This window comes from Festucalex cinctus, chromosome 12 (genome assembly GCF_051991245.1).
Source record: "Festucalex cinctus isolate MCC-2025b chromosome 12, RoL_Fcin_1.0, whole genome shotgun sequence".
Lineage (NCBI taxonomy): Eukaryota > Metazoa > Chordata > Actinopteri > Syngnathiformes > Syngnathidae > Festucalex > Festucalex cinctus.
The window spans coordinates 13,812,794-13,831,705 of NC_135422.1; the positions used below are offsets into that span (position 1 = coordinate 13,812,794).

General features: G+C 39.7%; 2 protein-coding genes across 2 annotated transcripts; both read right to left on the minus strand.

Moving 5' to 3' along the window:
* Positions 1-74: 74 nt before the first annotated feature.
* Positions 75-9,046, minus strand: plekhd1 (pleckstrin homology domain containing, family D (with coiled-coil domains) member 1). Its single transcript, XM_077538891.1, has 13 exons — positions 8,680-9,046; positions 8,041-8,134; positions 7,875-7,964; positions 6,403-6,479; positions 5,607-5,698; positions 5,492-5,544; positions 4,861-4,955; positions 4,414-4,507; positions 4,092-4,294; positions 2,576-2,708; positions 2,351-2,495; positions 2,130-2,273; positions 75-618 (listed from the first exon to the last, which is right to left on the minus strand). Exons 1-13 carry the CDS (start codon positions 8,832-8,834, stop codon positions 449-451), a joined length of 1,545 nt encoding a protein of 514 aa, XP_077395017.1. The 5' UTR covers positions 8,835-9,046; the 3' UTR covers positions 75-448.
* A 1,991-nt stretch (positions 9,047-11,037) lies between these two features.
* On the minus strand, positions 11,038-17,901 carry slc39a9 (solute carrier family 39 member 9). The gene is made up of 7 exons (XM_077539775.1): positions 17,404-17,901; positions 16,797-16,905; positions 15,282-15,500; positions 15,036-15,104; positions 13,841-13,926; positions 12,923-13,057; positions 11,038-11,620 (listed from the first exon to the last, which is right to left on the minus strand). The coding sequence occupies exons 1-7, from the start codon at positions 17,497-17,499 to the stop codon at positions 11,384-11,386; spliced, it is 951 nt and encodes a 316-aa protein (XP_077395901.1). The 5' UTR covers positions 17,500-17,901; the 3' UTR covers positions 11,038-11,383.
* Positions 17,902-18,912: the final 1,011 nt, after the last annotated feature.

Genomic DNA, 18,912 nt, shown 5'->3' on the forward strand with positions numbered 1-18,912 from the left:
ATTTTGGACCCTAAACATCCTCTCTCTACCTCAAACACATCAGACCCCATAGTGTATTGTTCTTAGCTTACAACTTCTTTTTTTTTTACATTTTGGTTTACATTTAATTAAAACTGTACGATTTTTAAACAACTCGCCTTTTGTTACTATGGTGACAAAGCTTCAAATTAAGGGTTCATATCACCACACTAAAAAAACGCTAGGCTGTTTTCCGAACCAACTCGCTGGGTAGTTGAGTATTTTGAGCAGATAGGTATAACTCTCCAAGGGTCCTCGCACCCCAAAGTTCTACTAGAATAGACTTAACTACTAGAATAATCCGCTACAATGCTAACGTCGGCCATGTTTGTTGTTTAAGTCCCGAGCTAACATGGCGTTGTTTTCCCTGATCTGAACACAAACGTGGCCACGTCTACCTCTGCGTGGGGAAAGTAATCCACCCCCGGCGTCAGTCTTGGTCAAAGCTGGTGGCGGCGTCCTTGCGCGCTATGATCTTGTAGACGCTCTCCCGGAAGCTGCTGTCGGCGGTGAGTCGGCGCGCCGTCTCCCTCAGCTCCTCCATGCTGCTGCCCACGCCGCCGTCCAGGCTCGCCGTGGCAAACGACTTGGAGTGTTTCACTGTGAAGAAAGGGAGTAGCATAGTCACGTTGGCGCACCTCCAGTGGACCACATTTATTTATTTGAGAAGGAAGTAGCATTAATATACCATGTTAATCGGCTGACAAAGCTGACACACCTCCAGTGTACCGTATTTATTTATTTTAATGTCAGACGCACCTGGAGTGTGACAAATTAAACATTTGACAGATCTTCAGCGTACCATATTATTTAAACATTTTGGGCTCCATTTTCGTGACCGACACAAATTTGGCGCACCGCATTGCGTTAACCATGTTGGTATATCGAAAAAAGAAAGAAAGGGAAAAAAAAAAAAAGGGTCGGCATATATGAATGGTGTGCACCAACTACAAAAATAGAGCACTTCATTTCTGGACCAAATTTAACAGTTCTATTTTCATAACCGTCACAAATCCGGTGCACCACATAGTGTTAACAATGTCAGTATATCAGGGGAAAAAAAAAAAAAGAGGTCGGCATATTGGGGGGGGAAAAAAATGATGGTGTGCACCAGCTACAAAAATAGAGCACTTAATTTCAGGACCAAATTTAACAGTCGGTGCACCTCCAGTATGCGAAATTAAACATCCGACACATCTTCAGCGTACCATATTATTTACACATTTAGGGCTCTATTTTCATAACTGGCACAAATCCGTTGCACCACATTGGATTAACTATGTCGGTATATCGAAAAAAGAAAAAAGAAAGTCAGAATATTGGAGGGAAAAAAGCAGGGCACCATGTTTAACCATGTTGGCATATTGAGAGAAAGAGAGAGAGAGAGGAAAAAAAAAAGAAAAAAAAAGGGGGGTAGTTTGCATCATCTACGAAAATAGAGCACTTAATTTCTGGACCAAATTTAACAGCTGGTGCACCTCTAATGTGCCCAATTTAACATCCGACTTACCACCAGTGCACCATATTTATCAGTTGAATGGACCAAATTTAACGTCTGGCATCTCCAGAATACGATATTTACATGTTTAACGTCTGAAGCACCTCCAGGGTATCAAAGTTAAATATTTAAATGTCCAACGCACCATATTTAATGGCTGACGCACCTCTAGTTTGCCAAATTTAGCAATTGACACACCATTGGTGTACTTTATTTACAAATTTAACGTCCACCACAGTTCAGTGGACTACATTATCAGGCGACACACCGCCAATATCCTGTATTGACAAATTGGCTCCTCCAATGCAACAAATTTAAAAGTTGACACACTTATGTGCCAAATGTAACGACCGATGCACCTTGAATGTACCAAATTTTGCATCTCCAATGTAACTTTCTGACATACCTTCAATAGAGTATTTAGCACCAACGCACCTCCAACTTATCATATTTACATAATATTGAAAGCAGTATATTTCCAATGTATCATATTTACATCATATTTATGGCGGTACATTTCCAATGTACCATGATTTACACAATATTTATTTGCGCCGTGCACCTTCAATCTTTCACTGTACTTTAGTAACATGTAGTGAATATTGTTACTTACACCAGTGTCGTCTTGAAGCTCTCCTCTGGACGCGGCAGCTCTTGATCCTGCGCGCCGCCGCCTTGTGGAGGTAGACGGCGTTCTTCATGATGGCCGGCAGCTTGGCCTCGATCTCGGCCGCGCAGATGCACTCCTCGAAGAAGCCTGGCCGACACGGCGACAGACGTCAAGGCGACGTTCAAAGCGCGCGACGTCGACGTACGTACGCCAGCTCGACTCACGCCTCAGCTGAGTGACGTCGCCCCTCATCCGCTGGTCTCGCTCGCTGGTGCGATCCAGAGAGTCCAGGCCTTTCTCCAGGTCTTGCAGAGCCTCCTCGGCCTGCTTCAGCCTCTTCTCCAGCTCCATGCGGGACTCCATCTCCGCCTGGCAGCGAGGAGATTTTACAGACCAAACCGTTTAAAAGCAGCAAGACATGAATGCACCACACCGTGTGTGTTTGTCACCTGCAGCTCGGCTTCCGTCTGCTGCTTGTCTGCGGTGAGCTGAGAGAGCGACTGCTGCAGCGTATTGGCCTGCGACGAGTAAAACTCTCGCTCCTGTTGCAGGACTTCAGCCCGCTGTTGGTTCTCACGCAGCCTGAAACAATAAAACTCGGATTGTGAGATTAAAAGCCACCAAGATAGTACGATCAGATAATTACATTACAATTTTAGTCAAATTTACATTAACATCCGACGCACCTCCAGCATATCAAATTTAATGTACAAGTCACCTCCAATGACATATTTATGACCAACGCACATCCCACAGTACAGTACTGCCACTCTCCTAAAATAACGGGCTAAGTCATTTTTCATTAATTCACTTTATTTCTGAAATCATAAAAACCCAAACCAAATATTGATTAGATTAATAATTTCATTTCAGGGATAGAATTGAATGATGTGTTTAAGGATGTGCAGATTTTAGCTGGGGTGGCCAGCATCCGAGGGTGCCATAGCTATCTTGAAAAATTACCTTAGTTACTTTACTGATTACGTGATTTTAAAAGTAACCAAGTTAGAGTTGAAGTTACTTTATATAAATTACTACTTACCCAAGAAAGTGGCCATTTTTGAGTAATGCGTTACCTCCAACTTATGTAATTGGAAGTCTGATGTATGATGAAAGGGGGCCATTAGTGAACAGTAGCCTAAAGATTAGGTGGACTTCTGGTTCCACCTACTGGCGGATCTACAAACCTGCACGCGTAACGACCAAAACAACAACAACACGATGAGGCCATCCCAGTCGATATAAACCTGCCTGGAAGCTGACACTCGATGCTTGCGCTTCAGTAGTGATCAATGCACTTTTTTTTTTTCCACCTGCATTAGCGGCTTGTGTTGTAGATTTTGAGCAGGGGTGGACGAACGTTTCAGTTGAAGGACATTTCATTTTTAGGACAGATAGATGGGCAAGATCAATCATAGAATAAATAAATAAATAAATAATAAAGTTAAAATTAATTACAATATTTTCTTATTTATGCTAAAAATAATTTATTTATAAAATATTTACCATTTATACATTTTTTTAATCATTTAAGCTCTGGAAAAAATAAATAAAAATAAGACCATAACTCACTGGAATTTATTTGTAATTTTGGAGTTATGTTCTCAGTACTTTATAGAATTAATTTTAAAAAATCATTTTATTAAAAAAAAATAAAATACCTACAAACAATCAAATCTGATCATTTTGCAGTGGCCTCAATACGCAAAACGTTTTTATTATTTATGTTATTGTTTACAATAAATCAATTTACCCAGTCGAAATTGAGATAAATTTTCAAAAACATGGCTAAATGAATGCAATCAATTAAATTGTTTTCGCATCATAACTCATGCTTATAATTTATCACTTATGAACCATTTACTTCATACAATATAGAATTATTTGATAATTATTATGTACAATAAATCAATCCAAAAAAATAGTTACTAAATAAAACCAAAATAACACCGAATTAACTCTTACTTCTCATCCGCCTGCTCTTTCTCCTTCAGCAGCAGCTTCATCTGCTCCTCGATGTGGTGCAGATCTTGTAGGAGGTCCACATTTCCCAGCTCCTTCCTGTTCTCCACCACCACCTCCTCCTCATCGTCCACCTTCTCCTCCTCTTCCGCCTCCTCCTTGGCCTCCAGCAGCTCCAGAGTTCTCCGCTTCTCCTGGGAGAGTTGCTGCCAAAACACTCGAGAGGTTCGGAACCCTTTTGCCACCGTTCTCATTGATCCTGAACGTCGATGTTTGTTGGCTAACGCGTTATATGACAGTGCTGTCGATAAAAGTTGGCACCTACCTCGATGGACTTCTGCAGCATGACGGTCAGGCCGCTCAGCTCCTCCTTCTCGCTCTCCACACCTCGCAGGGACTGAGTCGTGCCGTCCAGGTCGCTGTCAGAACCAAAAGCAAATGGGCAGGTATAGCTTACGTTTATAGAACTACCTAAAATCAACTATAATTTTGTTTTCATCAATGCCAAGAGTTTTTGGGATTCATTTCCAGTGTATCTTGGTCTAATTTGTTTGCCAGCCAACCTAACTTGTTTGTAGGAAACACATAAGCAGAGATTAAAAATAAAAAATAAATTGCAATGAACTAGCATCCATCATATGCAGATTTTCAATATTTGGGGTTCCCTCTTCACCGGTAATATATAATCGGGTCCACTTCTAATGTATATACAGTAAAAACAAATCTGTTTCACTTTACAAGGTCATTAAATCTGCCAATGTTACATCCTTACAATTTAATTTGCTCCTGCTCGGCCTTGAGTTCCATCACTACTTCCTCGTACTTCATCTTTTCCTCTTCTAGAACTTGATTGAGACGCTCCAGCTCCTGTTAGATAAAAAAATAAATAAATATGGCTGCACGAAAGAAGAATGGTTGTTAACTCATTTGCTCCCCAAAACGTATAAAATCCGTTCTAGTTTAAATGTTTTAAGTGTCCCAAAGATGTATTTCTAAGGTTCTTTTTTATGTTAAAGCACACAGAAGGCTTTGATGCAGACTCTTAACTGCAAAGAACGGTTGAAGAAATAGTAGTTATTACACAAACGTCCAGCAGGTGGCAGCAGAGCAAAGGAGATCAACTCGGGCCATGTTGAAAAAAAACTCAATTACTCACAATTCTAAATAGATTTGTGAATAATGATGAAACTTAGCTATATTCTAATGCAAATTGCTGCAAAACGGAAACAGTTTGAAATATATTTTTTTTTTCCCCTGATGAAAGAAGAGACTTTAATCTTTCTTTTCCATGTTTTTAGCGCAATAGAACAATATTCTGTGGGCCTTGCAAAATTACTCAAAATCCAGTAAAACAGGCTGGGAGTGAATAAGTTAACAAAAAATAAAAAATAAATAAATCTTACTTCTCTTTGCGCTCGCTGGTGGGTGAGCTCCTCCGTCTCCTCCATCAGCTTGTCTGCAGGTGGAACACACTGGATCGCTACATGCTTCGAAAAAGACTTACAACGCACAAATTACCCAAGTATTCCTGCTTCTCCTTGGCCAACTGAAGACCCTGAGCCTCCAGACTTTCGATCATGGCTTCCCCCAGCTGAGCGTTCTTCCACGTGCTGTGGACAAAAAAAAAACACAGAAAATAACAAAATCATGTACCTGACTTTACCTTAAGGTCTTGTTAGCATATGGAGTAACACACGACAACATGTGACTATAATTAAGTCAAACGTGTACCTCTCATCAATTAAAAGTTTCAATTTCATGAAATAAAAATTGGCATTACTCAAAATAGAAGTCAGCAATTATCTCAAAATATAGAAACTAATTGCATAATTCCACGCCAAAATCAGGAGCAGCAAAATGTCCAATGATTGAAGTAAAAAACAAAAACAGAAAAAAAGTCACAAAAACTGCTGAATTCTTTACATTAAAGAATTTTAAAATAAAAAATAAATAAATGGTTAGGGAAAGAAAGTATTGCTATTTCCTTTCATTTCAACGGGGAAATGTAATTTGAGAAGTGAGTGTTTTGTGTTACAAGAGTGGTCACAAAGCAAATTAAAATTGTATCTCAAGGCATCATTGTAAGGGGTATATGCCACGGAAGAGGCGGGACGTGATTTTGCACATCAGTTTGGTCCCGGTCCGGGTTGCGAACACGCAACCGAGGGGCACAAAGTCGGAAGCACAAGTATTTTGACGCAGCCCAAACGTCGCAAACCGAACCGGAACCAAACTGATGTGTAAAAACAGTCCCGCCTCTTCCGTGGCAATATACCCCATACTGTATATGAATTAACGTAAAGGAGTTTCTTACACTTTGCCCGACTCCTGCAGCATCTCCATCCAGTGCAGCTGCTCGTCCTCAGACTCAGCAGCCACCACGATGGTGCCCTGCTTGCCACAACGATGTTGCACATCATTTAGAAAGAAATCTTACAAATTTATTCCATCACTATTAATCATTTTCGAGCACGCTTGTTTTTATTTATTTTTTCCAAGTAAATTTCATTTCTTTTTTTTTAAATTAGTTTTAGTCTCTTTTTTTTTATATATATATATTTGTCAAGTGCAACATTCAAATATTAAATACCTCCATATTCAGAATGTTAAAATTGCAACTGTTTTATTTTCAACTGATTTTATTTATATTTTTAATAAGAGTGCAATTCAGAACTGTAAATTTCAAATTCATAATTTCATTCCCTTGGAAAAAAAACCCCAAAACAAAACAAAACAAAATACCACATAACACATTTTACAGTGACTATGTGATGATTTTGCACCTGAAAGGGATACTTGACTCATTGAGCCATTTTCAGCAGTAAGAAGTCAATATTTTGTCTATCACTAATGTGGTAACTTCATTATTTTTCACGTACAATTACCTTTAAAAAGTATTTTTTCCCACTTGCTATCAACTGATGATGACGTCACCTGTGCTGAGGAAGTAGGTCATGGCCAATGATGGCTCATCTGTTTTCTGGGTTTGGTCAGTAAAATGAGCCTTGATTGGCCGTTACCTACTTCCTCCGCACAAGTGATGTCATCATCAGTCGACAGCAAGTAGAAAAATTACTTTTTTAAAGGTATTAATTGTACATGAAAAATAAGCAATCAAATTCATTCTGGACAAAATATTCACTTTTCACTGCTGAAAAATGCATCAAGTATCCCTTTAGCTAAGAAAATAATTCTTTAAAAAAAAAAAAAATTACGTTTAAAGCAGTGCTTGCTTCTCAATTGTTTTATGTTAAGTTGCCCCAGGAAGAAAAAAACATTTGCACCCCCAACTCTCTATGCCTCGACTATAAATAGTATCATTTGTCGATAAAATTGCTATATGTACACCTCAGCATTTCTTTTATCCTTATTAACGTTAACTAAAACCAAAAGGAAATATAAGATTTGAAGTGCCTCAATTTGCGTGAAATTAAAATAAATAAGAGCATCACTGACACCTACAGTAGGGGATGGGCAATTACACTTTATTCTTGTATTGGGAAGGAGGGTGGAAGCATGTTCCCCAGGTCACATGCCATAGGCCCCACTATTTGAGAACTTCTTTAAAGAAATCTGACTAATTAAAACATAAAAAATAAAATAAAAATCTGACTATTCTAAAACAATAAAATTAACACGTTCAGCCATAAGCCTTCAAATGAATACAAAATATACTATCGGAATGATGCATTCAAAAGCAGCATGGATTTTGAATTTTCGTTACTATTTAGAATCAGTCCTTGCCAAATCGTTAGCATAAGACTATGACATAGTTAAAGTGCTCACCGAGAAGTCTTCCAGGCTGATCATGAGGCCAAAGGGCATGCCCATGTCCTCTGTGGCCGTCACCACGCATCCTCCCAGAGGAATCACTCCCTGAAGCAACAGAAACACACACGCAGTGAGTGAACACGTCATACCAGTAGGAGGCCTCAGGGCGACAGAAGTTGACCTTTGGGTGGATGTTGAAGATCCTGCTGCTCTCAAAGCTCCTCTTTTCACTTTCAGCGTAGTACAGCAGAAAGCTGTCTTTGATCACGAAGAACCTTTGCAAGACAGAAAGTAACTGTCACTCAAGTAGCAAGTTAATAATAATAATAATAATAATAAAATGTTTTTTAAAAAGAAGCAATTTTTATGGTCGACAAATCAAATAGTTTGAAACCAAATTGTTTTTTTATTCCATGCTTTTTAACTTTTTTTCCACTCAACTAAATTAATTAAATATGTGGTACATGACCTTCGACCATGTGCTGGTCTGCACAACACAAATTGACAAAATATAAATACAAGCTGTGACCTTCACCACCGGCACAAAACGATCGCAGAGCGTGTTGCATGCAAATTGACTTAGCTGTGACGCCTAAACGGTTACGTCACCAGGAAGCCGCGTTTACATCATCAACACTCTCAGCACCATATTCACAATTAAGACATAAACTCGGCCATTTGCTTGAAGAGTATCCCTCAAACTCGTCAATAATTGATACCAAAGTCATCACAAACCCTAGAGAGAGCAGTTTCTAGCGTTTTGAAGCTCTTAAGTACAACCACGCACACACAAAAAATAATAATTGTGGAAGGTTCTGACCTGCGAGACCACTTGGCCGAGGGCCGTCCGAAGGGTCTCTTCCAAAGGACGCCATGCAGCTGCACCTTGGCGCTGATGTCCAACGCTTCCGAGTCCGACTGCTCCATGGACGACCAGGGAGAGAACGCCGAGCTTCTGGAAGAGGATGGAAACATCCTGCCCTGCTAGAAAGAGGAGGAGGACGAGAAGGGGGGGGCTGGAAACTGAATCAGATTCGTGAATCCATTTGAAAGAGAAAACAGTCGATAACAATTAACCCGCTGCACACGAGCATGCTAACAAATCCTCAATAAGTCACTGAGGCAGAAGGATGCAGATGCCAATACGCTCATCAGCTAGAGGCAGGAAGGGAGGGAGGGAGGGAGTGAGGATCGAGGAGGGGTTGGGAGGGGTGAGCGTGGACGCTGGAAAGTCAATTGCGCTCCAGCCAGTAAAAGCTGCGCTTCAGATTACTGCACGGGAGCAGTTTTAAGAGCAGCATTATGACTGCGCTGAGGCTCAACACATGCAGTGTCAGATTAATGCTCACAACGTAGACGAGATGTCAGAACACGGGTCAGAAAAAGTGTCTTTTTGTACCAAAACATATTTGAACATGTGGAACAACATAGCAAAACATGGGCCGGAACTCATCAGACCGCGGATGCTAATGTGTTAATGAATATGGGCCAGAACATATTTGACCATGTGGCGGAAACAAATCAAAGCTGAGCCAGAAAAGGGGTTATAATATATGATGTGGCATGTTATATCAAAACACAGGTCACAAATCAGAATGTTTTATATTGAGAACAGAACAGAACGTGTCGACGAATATAAACGTGTTAGAAATTTAGATTACGCTAGAATATATCAGAATAGATGTGTCAAGACCAAGAAATTAACATGCTAGAATATCTGAACACATGGATCAGAACATATTTGAACATGTGGTGGTTCATATCAAAACATGAGACAGTGTTAACAGGTTGAAACATGGGCCAGAACAGATTGGAATATTTGTCAAACAGCGGTTATTGTTTGTTAGAATATTTTAAAATATGGATGGGAACAAGGGTTATAATCAGGGCTGGACTGGCCATCTGGCATACAGGACAGATGCCCGGTGGGATGCCGTCTTTTGGGGCCGATTCAGTGCTTTTTAGTTATTTTTTCCCTCCATTTTACCCCAAGAGACTGGCCCACAATTTAGAAGGACTAGTCCATTAATCAATTTTAAATATAGACAGCAAACTGGACCAATACCAGTCAAAATATCAGTGGCAGAACTATGTGTTAGACAGGTATGGTCAAGAGTCGTGCCGGCCCAGTAGTATTAAGACAAAATACCAGGGCCGATTTTTTTGTACCAGTCCAGCCCAGGTTATAATGGTTTTGGATTTTTCATTATAGTCCCCACCCCCTCACCCCCCTTTTGACCTTTGCGCTTTAAACTCAGTAATTCATTTTATAGAGGTTTGTTCGTTTTTATTTTCCCGAAAAGGCTTCATTTCAGATTGTTTTAATTAGTTAAAAAAAGAAAGAAAAAAAAAGTCAGTTACTATTGCATAATAAACTTCAAATGCAAAATGACTGATTGACCTTCCTTCTTCAGTGTAGACATAGAGCAATACAGATAAACATTTAAAATTAACCCCCTAAGTTCATCTATGATAATTGACAGATGAAGAGCAATGTTGAAACATGTGAGAACATCGGTTGGAACCAAGAGTTGCAATGCGGGTCAGGAAGTACAAAAACATGGTTCAGAATTCAGTGATTCCCAACTTCACATCAGTCCATTCTGAAAATGACCACAACTGTATCTTTGTTCATCTAAACTAAATAATAGCGAAAGCCAGCGCAATTGATTGCTCTTCCATTAGATGGCGGAAGATGACAAGAAACGGAACCCTCTCCAGCAACTCACGGCAGCAATTGAAAAGCTCTGTTGGTGAAGCGTAAAGGTTTTTTTTTTTCTCACCCTTGCTTTTGTCATCACTCGCCAAGTGGCCAAATTTGGTCAATTTAAATTTTTCCACACAGGTCTTTTTGTTTTTTCATACAAAATTGACCAACCTCAGCTGAAAGTGACAACACACTCCACTCAGGCTGTATTTCCCTAACATGTGCTACCTCTGAACACTTTTCACGACACCTTATTTGTGACGATAAGAGATGAAGGGATGGACACGACGGGCGAGCCTATTAAATGAAGTGAGGAGTGACACTTTTGTTGCACCAGTTTAAAAAAAAAAAAAAAGACATTTAATTTAGTCATAAAACATGTCGCTTTACAACCCACTTTGCACCATCAAACATGAGGCAGACTCACTGTGGAATGACAAAAAAAATATATGTACACAACACCGCCTTAAATGTTTGGAAAGGTCCTTAATCCCAATTGGGAAAACGTCACAATTTTATTTTACAGATTAAAGTGAACTCATCCAATCAAAGTCCAGAAATAGGCATGATCTATTGTACTTGCGTCTACGGAATATCCTTGCAAGGGGACCCAAAGAAACCTTGTTAATCGTGAAATTACCCCTTAAAGAAAAATGTACGTTTCCCGGAAACAGGAAGTAGCTGAATTCCAGCTACTATGGCACTGAATGTCACTTTAAATCTGCATCTAAGAGATCTGTACAGTTTAAAAAAAAAAAAAAAAAAGTTGTGACCATAACAGTTCCACGTTTGCAAGTCTTTAGGTGTCGCCGTCCCCCTAATGGTGATGGCCGACCGACAGCAGCAGCGGGATGAGGCAGCCTAGCACCAGCGCGCCCACCTCTACCTTACTCAGGCCCTTTCCGCCATTGGCGCCCGGCGCCCCGTGGCTGTGGCCCGCCACGCCGCCCACCTCGGGCAGCACGTGCACGGTCGCCACGTACAGGAAGGTGCCGGCCGAGAAGAGCATGGCCACGCCGGTGGCGTTGATGTCGGACAGAGCCTCCTTGCTGCTCTGTGGACGGGGAGGAGAGAGACTGTCATTTATTTATTTTTAGTTTTTTTTAAATTGCGTTATCAGGCTAGGACATACTGAAAAAATAGTTTAACTCATTAACTCCCAGCCATTTTCACCGAAGAACCCACTTCGCCCTGTTTTACTGGATTTTGACTGATTTTGCAAGGCCCACAGAATATTGTGTTCTATTGCTAAAAACATGGACCTACCAAAACAAAGATTAGAGTCTCTTCATTCACCAGGAAGGAAAAGTATATTTGTATCTGTTTCTGTTTTGTATCAATTAGCATTAGAATATAGCAAAGTTTCATCAATATTCACATTCCTGGTGAAAACACTGACAACAAGAGCTTGTTGCTTCATGGCCCTGGCTGATCTATTATACTCTGCTGTCACCTGCTGGCCGTTTTTCTTTTAATAACTACCATTGCTTTAAGCCACCTCTTCATGTCAGAAGCTGCATCAAAGCCTTCTGTGTGCTCTTGTATTCAAAAACAAACAACCGTGTAAACACGTTTTTGGGACAGAAGGACAAAGTATTAAAAACCTTTTTACATGTTTTTGGATTGAATGAGTTAATAAAAACAGGTAACAACCAATCATGGCTCAGTTTGCTGACCAAACCTAGAAAGCAAGTGATTGGCCGTTACCTATTTCCTCAGCATGCGTGATGTCGTCGTCAGTCAACAGCAAGTGGAAAAGGGAAGTCAACCCCCCACCCCGAAATTTTTTTTGGACAATAATTAGTTGTATGCAGCCCCACTAAGTCCAAATATGGCATTGTGGTTAATATTGCATTAGTGGAATACGAGTTAAGCAGCAAAATCCAGGCATTTTTATCAATTATCAATAGCTGTCGACTGAAGATGACATCACAGTTGCTCAGGTCTCAGGTAACGACCAATCACAGCGCAGCTTCAGAAAACAGGTGGGCTCTGATTGGTTGTTACCTGAGCCCTGCGCAACACTGATGTCATCTTTAGTCGACAGCAAGTGGCAAAATGGCCGTCCCCTATGATGAATAGCGGCTGGATTGTGCTTCATAACTTGTATTGCACAAATGTAATATTTATCAGAATGTCATGTTATATGTGGCCTCACTAGTCTAAACATATTATTGTCAAGAAATGTTTAAGGTTGACTTTCACTTTAAAGGTGTTACTTGCACATGAAAAATAATGAAGTTATCAAATGAATTCTGAGCAAAATATTTTCTTCTTACTGCAGAAAATAGCAAAATTAGTTAAGTATGAAGCTGACCGGAAAGAGCCGCCGCCTCACAACGTCATGCCGTCATACCTGGCTGAGTCCGAGGAAGGTGAGCATGGCCAAGACGGGCGCCGCCAGGGCGAAGACTAGCAGGTGCTTGCGGATCCGATTCCTCTCCAGTCCGGCGTGCATGAGGAAGGACACCAGGCCAAACGCGGCGGGGGCCTGTGGAAGAGATGCAGTCACATTTTCCATAAAAGTTTACACCAAAGCGGCAGACAGACTAGGGCTGAACAATTTTGAAATTTTTTCCCCCCTTAAAACTCATTCACTGCCAGTCATTATAGAAAATTTTTACATTTCCAATACTCACGTGATATTCCATTCAATAATTATATATAAACCGAATCTACCAAATAACAGAATAGACTCCCTACTTTTTGTCCCGTCCCGTTCTTTTATAATTGACAGCAGAAAAATGTAGGTTTGCCAAAATACAGCCATTTCTCCCATGGACTCTGAAACTGTGTTTATTTCCTATAAAATGGGGCTATGATGTCATCTACCGGTGGTTGGGCATCAGTAAAGTTGTTTCCAAGTTTGATATTTACAGTGGAGCATGCTCAGATTCGCCCCCATTTAGCACCGCTCTAAAAAATACAATTGACAAGTATACTTGTCAAAGGCAGTGAATGAGTTAATAGACTGATGATGATTTAATATGTGATTTTTTTTTTGTTCAAGATCCACGTCCCATGTATTTTTTAACAAACCAATAAATTAATCTGTATCAAAATACCAGTTTCATTTCATATATTTTGGTCTCATGGGTTGATTTTACACAAAAATAAAGACAAAATGTTTATCTATTTCAAAACAAAAACGACCAAGCAAAATTGAGTTTTTTTTCTTCTTGCAAAATTGCATTCTACTACATTGTGACGTTAAATTGAATTAGATCAACTGTTCAGCCCTGGTCCAGATGCTGACCAATCATGCTTGGTTTACCTTGTGTAGCATGATAGCGACAAAGACGATGAGCTGGACGCTGGTTTGAGAGGTGGAGGCGGCAGCCCCGAGGGCCACGCCGTCAGCTGGAAGCGACACACCGTCATGATTAACATCTCAAAAACAGATGCGCTCACTGCCCATATTAGCTATGCCTCAATATTAAAATGGGATATAATATCAATAAATAAACACCGTATCATGACTCAATGAACAATTTTCAGCAGTGAAAAGCTATTTTGTCCAGAATGATTTTGATAACTTCATTATTTGTCATGTAAAATTAATACCTTCAAAAAGTAAATTTTTCTACTTGCTGTCGACTGATGATGACATCACCTGTGCTGAGGAAGTAGGTAACAACCAATCATGGCTCACCCGTTTTCTGGGTTTGGTCAGTAAACTGAGCCGTGATTGGTCATAACCTACTTCCTCAGCACAGGTGATGTCATCATCAGTCGACAGCAAGTAGAAAAAATACTTTTTAAAAAGGTATTAATTGGACATAAAAAATAATTAACTTACCACATTAATTAGAGACAAAATATTAACTTTTTACTGCTGAAAATAGCTCAATGAGTCAAGTATCCCTTTAAAGTTACAACTCTAAAATGACTTTTTTTTTTTTTTAATATTTGGGTAAATAAAAAAAAATTTTCCCCATTGAACACAATTTGTTTTATTTTTAAACTAAATATAAAATACTTGGTACAGAATAAATGTTTAACATTTTAATATTCAATAAATAAAAATAAGTTAACAGTCTATTTTAATTCTTCTTAGTAAGTCACAGTGCCCCATCACTGGTGAACTATTTTTAGAACCTGGGCTACTCAGGTGATCCTTGGGGCAAACAAGTACCCACTGACACCATTTTTCTTTTTCTTTTCTTTTTTTTTTAACAACATTGAGAGTAAAAGGCGTCTGCAGTGTCTTTCTCACTCCCCCCCAAAAAAAGTTAATTGGAGGCAATTAACTTCAGAGGTGATTCGTTAACTAAACTCTGTAAGCAGCCAATCATAGTGTGCCCTGCTTGGAAGGCCCCTCAAAAAAGAAAAGTGCTCATACTGGTGACAGCAGTTATTGAAAACTTGACGTTTGAAAACATGGTAAACTGTTAAACCGTTAATTGGCCCATGCTTTGCCCACCCATGGGATAGTTAGTTGGAAGGTGAAGAACCACAAGTTGACTTACCAGCAGCATGCACCACTAGACCCAGGGTGGTGGTAATTTTGGAGGCCCCACCTCTGGCCGATTCTGCATCTGTTTCACACACACGAATATGCAAAACAACAACAAAAACAACAACAAATTGTGCTTGAAAAATTGTGCTTGTGTTATTCCATTCGTCGTTGCCGCCCGACATCTCACAATACATCAACAAAAACAAACCCTTGGCATTATTTTTTATTTATGTATTTATTTATTTTTGCATCTTACCCTCAGCGCTGTGCACATGCGACGAGCCGATCTGGTCAACCAGCAGCATGAAGACGAAACCCAGCACCAGCGAAACGCCGATGCAGGCGTGCAGCTGCTCGTGGCCGTGCTCGTGGTGGCCGTCCGCGCCGAGCACCGCCTCCGCCGCCGCCACCTCCACCTTGGCCTCCGACGCCTCGGCGACAACACCCACTTGGCTGGTGCTGTGGTGCCCGCCCCCTGCGCGTAAATAGTAGGAAACTCTTGCTCCGCATGTTTGACATCAAAGACATTATTAACGGGGCAATAGGAGTTGCTTTTGAAAAATGGTGATTTTCTTCTAATTTCAGGTAACGACATCGTTATCATAAAACCAATATTTGCGTTTCACAAATGTTACTCAACTTTATTTACTTTGGGAGAAAAAAAAACAAAAAAAAACACACCTGTAACAAAGTGCTCTACATGACAAACACAATACAGATGGAATATTTAACTCCATACACAGTAAATACAAATAACATCAGGCAATGAGACTCTAAACGATGCTCCCGCTATTTCTTCAAACACGTTTTTATCCCCCAGGCAGTCAATACATTCCGTTTGACTGAATGCGCTTCATGTCTACAAACTGCTTTAAATTGCAAAATGAACGAAACACATGACAAATACAAAACTAATATACTGTGTATAAAAACCACGTTTAAAATGAAGTTTAAAAAAATTGGTAAATTGGCACTTAATATTGTTTTTAGCCCCAATTTTTTTTTTCCCCCAAAAAAATTTGTCATAAACCTCCAATATAATGTTAATCGCAAATAACTGGCTTTCCCAAAAATATTGAGTAGGCGAGGTGAATCTCGCCAAATCGCGAGTGTGGGGGGGTCCTCTGTACAAAATAGAAAATGATTCATAATGGAAAACAAAAACAAAAAAAGAACTAAAGAGGAGACCCCACACAACCCTTTTGTAAGTGAATTTGGACACTGACTTCAAACTGTTTCTCTTTACTGCAATTGCTACAATTTTCCATTTAAGAAAAAATACTGGTTTTCAACTATCACAAGTCTTATTTCAAAGATATATATTTGTGAATACTGTATATTTTTAAAAAAACTGGCATTCATGTAAATTAAAAAAAATAAAAAAGTGCAAATGAATAAAATGTTTGCATTAATTTTAATCAAATTAATGGATGGATGAATGGATATAGTTGCATAAAAAGTAGGCAATTAAAAAAAAAAAAAAGTGTTCAAGGTACAACAACAAAAAGGAATTTTTCTGAGTTCAAACTATTGTAGAGTTCTGAAGGGAACTGCCACTGGTTCTTTTATTTAATGTTCGCTATACTAACAACACCGAGGGCAACTCTTCTAGCCCATGTGACAATGTGTGACTCGAAAACACAACAAACACTTGCATGCATCATTGCGGTTGAAGCAGCACTTTTGAGCAGGTGTGGCATCTCCCCCCACTAGCAAACCTCTTCTCAATGAAGCTCTAACTGTGTTTATACTATTTTTTTGTTGAAGTTACCTTCCAGGATCTCCTCGTAAAGTGCGTGAACGCCTTCGGGAATGATGACAGCGAGGGCTGTGCCGCACAGGAGTCCCGCTCCCAACACTGTGACCAGCTTCAGCTTCTCCTGATTGGATGCATTACAACAAAAATTAGGAGAAGAAAAAATTGAAGGCAGTGCATCCATCCACCAGTTGCCACTCATACAACAGAAAAATTGCTTAGCATTAGGGTTGAATGAATTAGAAAAATAATGTAATTGTTTTTTTTCCCCCCCTCCATGACATGATTGCAATATAATATGCAATTATTTTTTCAAGAGTTTCTTCCCATATTTTTTTTTAAAAACATAACAAATGTAAATCAGATTAAGGCTGCAACTAATTATTAATCAATTAATCTGTTATTTTCTCAATTCATCAGACAAGACATGTTTTAATGCCCATCCCTTTATTCAAAAACATTTCAAATTGACAGTGCAGAAAATGTGCAAGCAATCATGTTTGGCCTGTAACATGTCGGAAAATAGGCAAAAATGTTTATCAAATAAATAGAACATGGAAAAAAAATAAGCAAACCACCTGACGGAAATGAAGCTGTTGACACACCTGTAGTGAAAGCTTACCTCTGAGAAGTTAACTGCCAAGGGAATGGTTCCTGCCACATAGCAGCCCACCAGCATGGCAAGAGACAGCAAGCTGATGGAGCCGAAGTCGTCCATGGCTGCAGTAAATCGAATCTCCCCAAGATAGATGAAAACTTTTGGAGGCAAAAGACACACCCAAAACTCTCACCTCCGGTCTTCACAAACGAGTTTAGCAAGCAGCCCGCAAAAAAAATGACGACGTGTAATTTAATTGCTGGCCTCCTCGCTAAGCTAACTAGCTTCTGGAAACTATTGTCCGGCCCACGGTGGCGTTTCACGGGTAAGGCGACTCGACGTGTCGACGTCCAAGTAGGCCACGCCGGGCTTCATGTCCTCCACATGGGTCCCGTCCCAAAATTTAAAATTTATTGTGTGTTTCGCCCACCGGAGACGCGTCTAAGGGGACCAAACAAACATGCTAATTAGCTCGGCCACTCAGACAGCAGTGAGACAGTACTTCCGGGTCACGTGTTGTTTTACTGCCACGTCACTGCTGCAGGTGGCAGCTGGCTGTGGCGAAGAAGCTGAATTTTTTTGGTTTTGATGGGGGAAATAACATAGCGAAAGTACTATGTGATATGTTCAATTAATCTGCTGTGCTAATAGTGGCTATATTTCATAGACATCAAAGTAAGTTTGTAATATGGAACGACAGTCACGACTTACGTTTCAATTTGGTTTTATATTCATTGACCAAAGGTGTTTTTTCCCCCTCACAAACATTTACTGTAAATATATTTTACGTTGAATTAACTTACATTGATTAACATTTTATATTTTTTGGCATAACCATAACTGCAGCAGCAATCCATGACTTAACCAGACTTATACTTTTTTTTTTTTTTTCCAGGCCTCTACTGCAGCCTCTTTCACTTCCTGTTTGTTTCTCGGGTTTCTCCTTTGACTTCTCCTCTTCAGATTAAAATGCATGCACGATTGGGTTATGGTGCAATAATTGACTTGGCAATTTAAGGCCTTCCACTAGTTAACATATTACACAACAGAAGGCTTATGAGAGAGCAGGAAATGGAAACGACTAAAGAACAATAAAGCGTTGTTGCGATATTGTTCCATGATGCTGTTCACAGCATTCAAGACACATGATTGTAAACTGAGCTAAAGTGTATCTGCAGGTTGCCCATTGTTCAATGTCGGGGTGTCAATCAAATAAGCCATTTCCCAGCATGCTTTGCTGTCAAAATTATTACCTTGCCCCAATGCTAATGCCCCTTGATTGTGTCATTTTGTATAGACTCTGCATATCAGTTAAAATGGTGGTTATGGTATGAACTAGTTAACTCATTCACTGCCAATGACAACTATAGACGTAAAAAATCCAAGCAAACGGCCAGTGTTAATTTGGGGAAAAAAAAAAAAAAATTTAAATTAAAATTTTAATAAAAAAAGAAAGAAATTTCAATTTTGTTTTAGTTATAGTCTTCTGACTAAATTTAATTAAAGCCTTAGTCATAACTTAGTCTCCTAATT